This window comes from Cebus imitator, unplaced genomic scaffold, assembly GCF_001604975.1.
Source record: "Cebus imitator isolate Cc_AM_T3 unplaced genomic scaffold, Cebus_imitator-1.0 Scaffold332, whole genome shotgun sequence".
In the NCBI taxonomy this organism is placed as follows: domain Eukaryota; kingdom Metazoa; phylum Chordata; class Mammalia; order Primates; family Cebidae; genus Cebus; species Cebus imitator.
In genome coordinates this window covers 326,098-334,334 of record NW_016107647.1, presented here as the reverse complement: position 1 = coordinate 334,334, position 8,237 = coordinate 326,098, and the positions used below count along the sequence as shown (strand labels likewise).

The window sequence follows — 8,237 nt, the reverse complement described above, 5'->3', positions numbered from 1 at the left end:
GGTTCAAGCAATTCTCCTGCCTCAGCCTCCCAAGTAGCTGGGACTACAGGCACTTGCCACCATGCCCAGCTAAATTTTTGTATTTTTTTAGTAGAGATGGGGTTTCACTATGTTGGCCAGGCTGGTCTCAAACTCCTGACCTCATGATCCACCCTCCTCAACCTCCCAAAGTGCTGGGATTACAGGCGTGAGCCACTGTACCTAGCCCCAGGGATGCCTTTCTTAACAGTGGCTTGCATTTGAACAGCAGTTGCCAAGCGGGGGAGTCCAGGGGCCATAGGACACTTATGTGTTGCATGAAACACATTCATGTTTTCATTCAGCCAAAAGTAACAAAATGCCAGACTCCATGCTGGGCTCCAGGAACACAGATATGGGTGACATAGGGTGCTCCGGAGGAGGGTAGCAGGAGAAGGCTATTAGAAAGCAAGGTGTAATATTCAAGCCAGAGCCCAAAGAAGGGTGATCTCCTTGGGGATTTAGGGGAGGCATGTCCTAGATGGAGATGCTCGGGCTGCAGGACTTGAAGGATGAATAAGAGTTCCCCAGGTTAAGAGGAAGGGGTTGGTGGGGGAGGAATGTTTAGGCAAAGACAATAACATTTGCTCCTAGTCATCTGTAGGGCTGGGGAGGAGAGAGATGATGGGGACTAGCCCTGGGAGCTGGAGGCCTTTCCTTCCTGGGTTTCTTTATGATATTAATGAATATGTAAAAGAGTATAAGATATGGTGTAATGCACTTCCTACCGAGTGCATAGTATCAGTAGTTTGCTCACCGTTTTCTTAGTAGGTAGCTCATTTTTATCCTGTTGACAGTCCTTAGAAATAGGAGAGGGCATGATCATTGTGCACCTTTCACTATGAAGGAAGTCAAGGCCAAGAGAAGAGGGGACATAATGTGCACACAGCTGCCGGCAGGACATGTCAGGATCGGCTCTGGATTCTATCAGCTGAAAGCCCTGTCCTCTCCACTACGCCAGGCTGCCTTACTTCAGTAAATTGAGAACAGCTTGCTGCAGAAACGATCTTTTACAGTAACTATCCCATAGAGCTGATGAAAGAAACTGCCCTTACAGTCTCTCCTTCCCTGCTAGCCTACCCACGGCAGGTGCTGCTCTGGGCAGAGTGAGAAGCCACACTTTGCTCAGAACCATTGGATTTCTGAATTAGTTTTCTGTGGGTGACTGATGAAGCAGCAGACAACTGACAGCACGTGGTCCTGAGGGCTGCGGGGCCAAGATTGGGTCTTTTTTCTCTCCCGGGGGCAGGGGCAGCTGCAGACTCCTAGATCTCTGGCATTGTATCCGGGCCCTCGCTAAGACCCACTCTTGCTGCCATCTACAAAAACAGTTCTGTTTTGTTTTCCAAAGGGATGGTGCAGCCCCGCTGAGCTACCGCGTCCTGGATGGACCCGAAAAGGTTCCAGTCGTGCACGTTGATGAGAAGGGCTTTCTAGCGTCTGGGTCTATGATCGGGACATCCACCATCGAAGTGATTGCACAAGAGCCCTTTGGGGCCAACCAAACTGTCATTGTCGCTGTAAAGGTAGGGTTGCAGTCTCCTCCTTTTTGTAGTGGTAAAAGCAATAGCACTGAGGTAATATGCCTCTGAGGTGTAAAAGTGAATATATTCACCTTCCAGCTGAGAAACTGTACACAGGAATTTAAGAATAACCAGGGGGTGGCAGAGTGCAGTAGCTCACACCTGTAATACACTTTGGGAAGCAGAGGTGGGTGGATCACCTGAGGTCAGGAGTTCAAGACCAACCTGGCCAGCATGGTGAAACCCTGTCTCAACAGAAAATACAAAAAAATTAGGTAGGTGTGGCGGCAGGCGCCTGTAATCCCAGCTACTTCAGGAGGCTAAGGCAGGAGAATCGCTTGAACCCAGGAGGTGGAGGGAGATTGCAGTGAGCCGAGATCTCACTATTGCACTCCGGCTTGAGCAACAAGAGCAAACCTCTGGGGGGAAAGAAAAAGAATAACTCAGGGGCAAAGGTCCTAGGTAGATTAAAAAGCTAAAGCATCTGGTCATCTGAGCTGAAAATCCTTGGAAGATCATTGATTCCAAGTACTTCATTTAATAGACGAGGCCCAGTGAAGGTCCATGATTGGCCTAAGGTTACAGAGCTGGGACTGGCAACACATCTCCTGACTAGAGTGCTGGCGCTCCACCCACCATGCCTGGGCACTGACATTATCACCACCCATGGTGGAACTCCTGTCTGGGCCAGCCCAGTGCCTAGAACATGGTCTGTTCTTAAAGCATTGAATGATGTGCTCACTTCCTGCCATGCAAGTCCTGACAACCAGTACATGACATCCACTGCGATTTTGAGAATCAAGTGGCCAATTTTCCAGACAAGGAGACTGAGGCTCAGAGTGGGAGTGACTTGCTCAAGGTTGCATGGGGATTGAGAGCTGGGGTCTGTCTAGTTTGGGCAGTGTCCTTCTGCCACATCATAGCACTGCCCTCTGCCATTCTGTGTTCTTTAGGGATGGGACTTTCTCTGTCGGCCTCCCTGGGTCAAGTCCTGGGGTTTTGCTGAATGGAATTTTCTTTCCATGTCTTATCATCAACACTTGGATGACAGAAGACATACACTCACTCAAATCTTTAGACTCTTCCTGGGTCACAGGCTTCTTTCATTAATGCACATCTTTTTGTTTCAAAGTGGGTGCCTGGCAGCAGACCCCCCGCTCTAGTTTTTGATGAGTGAAAGTGACTGACTGCTCATCCTATTTCAGCAAATATGTATTGACCACTAGCTGTATACCAGACACTGCACTGCTGAACTTTGTCAAAGAAATTCAGACCTTTGGAGCACTAGCTTTTGGGCCAGGATAGATTTTCACCTGGAATCAGAGAAACAGGCTGCTGTTTATGGAGCTTGGGTTCTTGGGCTCCAGAAATCCCCATTTCCCTCCTTCCCCTGGTGGCCTGCAGGCATGCTGTGGCCTGCCTAGTGCTGCCCCAGCAATCCAGTAGGATGTCGTTTATTTAAATCCCCCAAGAGCCAGATTCTCTGAAGAAATTGGATATTTGCAGCCCAGGGGGCCCTTTTGCAATGTGAATAACGATCTCATTTTTCAAAATCATGGACTGGGACGCTCCTGGGTGGGCTTTCTCATAGTGGTGCCGGTCTGCTGTGTTGGGAGTTAAGAACCTTGTCACCAGGTTGGGACACTCTAGAGAGTGTGGCCTTTACTCTTCTTGGGACCCCTAAGTCCAGCCCCATATTGTTCCTGAGGAGCATCCCGCTCGGGGCAGGTGTCCCCTCCTTGGGAGGCGGGTTTTCCTGGAGGCCGGTCCCTGGCACTGAATCCTCATCATACCTGTGTGTTGTCCTCCAGGTGTCTCCTGTTTCCTACCTGAGGGTTTCCATGAGCCCTGTCCTGCATACCCAGAACAAGGAGGCCCTGGTGGCCGTGCCTTTAGGAATGACTGTGACCTTCACCGTCCACTTCCATGACAACTCTGGAGATGTCTTCCATGCTCACAATTCAGTCCTCAACTTTGCCACTAACAGGTAGGATGTGGGTGAGGGTCATTTCTCCTGTGAAGTCGTATCTGGCACCTGGTAGAGACACTATAGGCAACACAGAATGGCTGGACTGCTATTAAAGGAAGATTTTTATTACTTTGGTTTCCAAGAGATGTGGGCATGCTGCACCATGCAGGGCCACGAGGAAGCACCACTGCCCTCGGGGGATACAGACCAGCTCAGAGGAAGACAGACAGGCATCAGTCCCCAAAGGAGGGAGCAGGGTGTGGGGCAGCTTCAGGGAGTGCTCCCTGAGGCACAAGAGATTGGCCCTTCAGCCTCGGCTGCCCACAGTTCCTGTCACAGATATGTTTCCCTCTTGCTGAGGGCATTCAAAGACAGGTGTCAAGGGTTTAGAATCCGGCCTGGTTCTAGCCCCAGCTCTGCCGTTTGTGGGGCCTGTGAGAAGATCACCGTCCAAAAATCTGTTCCCACACCTATCCCGTTGGGCAATATGGCCTAAGTTCCAGGGCTTTCCTTCAGCTGAGGGAGTGGTCATGAGGGCCTCTGGCAAACCATGGCGCTCTGTGTGTATGCACAGAATTGCCGTCTGTCAGTCTGGGGCATGTTCTGGAGGAAATGGAGCCCTGTTCCCCCAGCCTCTTGGCTGCACTGCAGGTTACTCTGGCCATCTTGTGGCAGGAGCACCTGATAGAGACCAAGTCAGCGCTCAGGGTCAGAGGTGTGATGGAGGCAAGGATGCAGCCACGATCCCTAACCCAAACTCTGACCCCACCCAGTCCACACTTCTGCACCAAAGCCACCATTGCCAACACTGACTGAGCACCTGCCCTGTGGCAGCTGCCTCCCCTTCGCTGACCTCATGTAATATACCAGGCCTCTGTCATGGGCATGTGATGATCCCGTTTTGCAGAGGAGGAAAGGAGCAGAGACCGCGTTCCGCAGTCAGGTTGCATAGTAAAGGCAACCTGTTCCTTTCTAGAATGTCCAGTGCTCTGGTGGGAAGAGCGTGAGGAAGCACTCTGGATCTCTTTCCCCTCGGGGCCTCAGCTTCCTTTCTGGAATACAGGGATGATGCTGCCATCACTGCCTGGCTGCAGGCTGTGTGTGCTTTCTGGGGTGACAGGTGAAGAGGTCAAGCCTGTGCTGCCTGCCTGCAGTGGTCCCTCATCTGGGGCCACTGCTTGGTAGTCTTGAATTGGGGCCCCATCTGGGACTTCAGTCAGTTGAATGCTTTGCTCAGCAGAGGACCTGGACTGCATTTTTCCCTCTGAGAGTTGGAGGCTTCTTTCCTGAGACTGAGAGCCCTCCTTTCTCTCCTGTGCCTAGAGACGACTTTGTGCAGCTTGGGAAGGGCCCCGCCAACAACACCTGCATTGTCCGCACGGTCAGTGTGGGCCTGACACTGCTCCGTGTGTGGGACGTAGAGCACCCGGGCCTCTCGGACTTCGTGCCCCTGCCTGTCCTACAGGCCATCTCCCCAGAGCTGTCCGGGTCCCTGGTGGTAGGGGATGTGCTCTGTCTGGCCACTGTTCTCACCAGCCTGGAAGGTAAGACAGATCCTGATCAAGGGAGTGTTTGGAGTCACAGACATTTGGAAAGCTGGGTGAGGGCTCTCTGGGTAGGGGCCCAGCGCCAGTCACGGGTGCCTGTGAGAGACCTGCAGGATACTCAGGAGCAGTGCTTCCAAACTGCTGCCCGGAGACCAGATCCACCCTGTACCTGTTTTCTGCAAGTAAATTTTTGTTGGCACTCAGCTGCGCTGTGCATTTATGTATGGTTAGTGCCTCCCACTGCCAGACTGTGTGGTCAGAGCAGGGTTTGTATGGGCTGCGTAGCCTGAATGCTTATGTCCACCCTTCACAGAAAGCATTTGCCAGCCCTTTTCTGGAACAGCGCCGCTCAGGGGATCCTCTGCTCCTGTGGGGCATCCTGCCTTTTCATAGTCTCATGCAGTTCCTCTAGCCAGGAGATACACAGATCTCCACTGCCGCAGAGGAACTGAATTCACCGTTTTAGTGAATTCTGTGGGAAGTGGCTGCCATAGTGGACAGCACAGGCTGGGAGACTTAACCAAAGAAGAACCCTGGGTTAAATCAATGGCTTCCAAATTTCAGCCATGCCCAGGCAACCTGTATACATCTGTGGAACATGTGTACTGTTTAGTTTTTATTTTCAAATTGTCTCCACTTTTTTTTTTTTACCTTACTAAATTTATTTTAAAAGGAGATGAAATACTACCTTTAAGGAAAAACAGATATAATTTGCTATAAATAGAATGTGATTTTGAGTCATTTAATTGTATTTACTGTATAGCGTGATTGGCTTTTAACTCAGAAGTGCTGTGTGGTGAAAGCTGTGAGCCTCACACCTGCTGTCTGTTTGCTAAAAAGGAATTGATAAAGCGGCGGGGGATGGGGAGGGGGCTGTGCTTTGGTGGAGGAGCTACAGAGGGCAGGGCCTGGCAGCAGCACCCAGAGCATTCCCTGGCAGGGGTCAGGTAAAGCTTCATGCCAGGATGGTCAGGAGATTCCAGGCAGGGAGGTGTGAGTCAGGGAGAGCAGGTGCTGGGGGCCACAGCCCTGTAGAAGGTGGGTGCAACAAGGTAGGAGAGCTGATGGCTCCAGGTGGCCAGAGCCAGGAGCATGACCAGCACTGGGGCAGGCAGCGTGACTGTCTCCTGAGGCTGCTGAGTGAGACACCATGGGGGTAGCGGCAGCCAGCAAGGAGGCTAGCCATCATCCAAGTGAGCCGGGCTTTGGCTAGAGTGTCCAGCCATGGGAATGGGGCTGACACCCACAGTTCCTCTCTAGGTCTCTCGGGAACCTGGAGCTCCTCAGCCAACAGCATTCTCCACATCGACCCCAAGACAGGTGTGGCCGTGGCCCGGGCTGTGGGATCCGTGACGGTTTACTACGAGGTCGCTGGGCACCTGAGGACCTACAAGGAGGTAGGCTCCAGGCAGTTGGAGGCAGACGTGGCTCAGTGGCCTGTGAGGCGGGCCTGACCTCGGAAGATTATGAAGACTTTTCCTTTTAGGGAAAAGCTATCTGAGGGGTTGGGGTCTGGGAATAATGAGTCTGGGACTGGCCACTCGCTGACTCTGACATGGGGACAAGCTTCCTTTTCTTTCCAGGCCTCAGTCTCACCATGTTCAAGAGGGTATGATGAGGAGAGGCAGCCCCGTGGGGTGGACTCCAACTCCCATGGGCTTTGGGTCTAGCAACCCGGGAGTGGGCACTTCCAGGGAGCCGGTGTTTCCCTGTCACCTGCAAGGTTAAGTCTCCCCGTACAAGTCACCTTTTGAGTCTGGAGGCAACAAAACCTGCTCTGTCTTCCATTCATCTCCAGTTGGGAATGAATCAGTGGGCCAAGCCTGGCTGAGATCCAAATGCATCTCATTTTTAGAGGCAGCATGTGCTTTATAGAACCCAGCAGTTTAACGTAATAGTTTGCATATTTAGTGCTGCGGCTCTGCGGTTTGGGCAAGCCAGTTGCAGACAGAGGCATCCTGTGACAATACAGCTGTGCTCTCTTGGAAGGAGCCTCTGGTCAGGGTATGGGGTGGGATGGGCAAAGGTGTGCGGGGTTCAAGGGCAGAGCCTGGGGGGGCTGGAACAGAGGGTATGAGGGACGCATGGTCTGGCTTTGTGATGAGATCAGAAAATGCCCTGGATTCCAGGCAGTTTGGTGCAGGTTGAGGGTGGGGCCTCTAGAGCCAGACGGTCTAGGTCAAATCCCAGCTTGGTCACTGTGAGGCTGTGACTGTGAGCAGTCACTGAGCCTCGCTATGCCCTGGTTTTCTTGCCTGTATAATGGGGATTATAGCGTTGTGAGGATTCAACGAGTTAGCATGTGGGAAGCCCCTAGGGTGGCGCTCAGCTCACAGCCAGTGATCGGCAGATATTAGCTGCTGCTGCTGCTGTTCCAGGGTGAAGAGGTAGAAGCTTATGCCACACTCAGTGGAGTTTTTTAAACAGTGATAGAGACCAAGGCTGTGTTTGCAGAGGTTACCTGGTTCCTGGCGGAGCTTGAGAAAGCAGTGGCTGCAGGGTAACGGGCCAGAGGCTGAGGCCAGGCCCTCAGCTGGGACCATTGGCTGGGATGGAATCTAAAGGCAGGTTTGGGAGAGATGGGAGGGAGGGGGGTACATTGGAGCTTCATGAGCATCCACAAGTGGCGCTGGAGGGGAGGAAGAGCTTGGGGTAACCAGGCTGCTACTGGTCCTTTGCTGAAAGGGGCACACAGAGGTGGGTAGGCCTGCAGGGAGGTGAGGAGCCTGGGCCGGGGAGATAGAGATGTCATAGCTCTCCCAGGTGAGGCAGGGGGCGAAGCTGGCTGGGTGCAGCAGGAGCTCTGTGAGGAAGACTGGACAGGGTGGGGGCCTCAGCCCAGAGTTGGCCTCTGAAGCCCTGGAAGTGGGTGGGAGCACTCCAGGAGTTGCAGGGAGGAGAGGGGCCAGGAGGCCTGAGGCACTCTCTGAGGGTGGACAGGGAGGGAGGGGAGAGGAGAGCCAGGGTTGGGGGTTCCAGACTAGGGAGTGGGACACAGCCTTTGTCAGTCCCTGGGGGTGAGTGGTGGTGAGCTCTGAGAGGAGCCCCCATGAGTCTGACAGTGATGCGGGCCTGGTCATCTACCGCTCTGCATGGGCCACAGCCCTGGGAGCTGCAGGGGCTTCGATCCCATCCCTGCTCTGCAGTTCACATACTGGTAGAAACCAGACCCCCCAGAGG

The 8,237-nt window shown here is 53.1% G+C and overlaps 1 protein-coding gene across 4 annotated transcripts in view; it reads left to right on the top strand.

Moving 5' to 3' along the window:
* The window catches only part of NUP210 (nucleoporin 210), a 106,355-nt gene that overhangs the window by 90,618 nt on the left and 7,500 nt on the right, over positions 1 to 8,237 (top strand). For all 4 annotated transcript variants that reach the window (XM_037730140.1, XM_017505021.2, XM_017505023.2 and 1 more), the window contains 4 exons: positions 1,370 to 1,544; positions 3,353 to 3,528; positions 4,834 to 5,054; positions 6,318 to 6,454. In XM_037730140.1, coding sequence (XP_037586068.1) covers positions 1,370 to 1,544; positions 3,353 to 3,528; positions 4,834 to 5,054; positions 6,318 to 6,454 — 709 coding nt within the window. The remainder of the gene's footprint in view (positions 1 to 1,369; positions 1,545 to 3,352; positions 3,529 to 4,833; positions 5,055 to 6,317; positions 6,455 to 8,237) is intronic.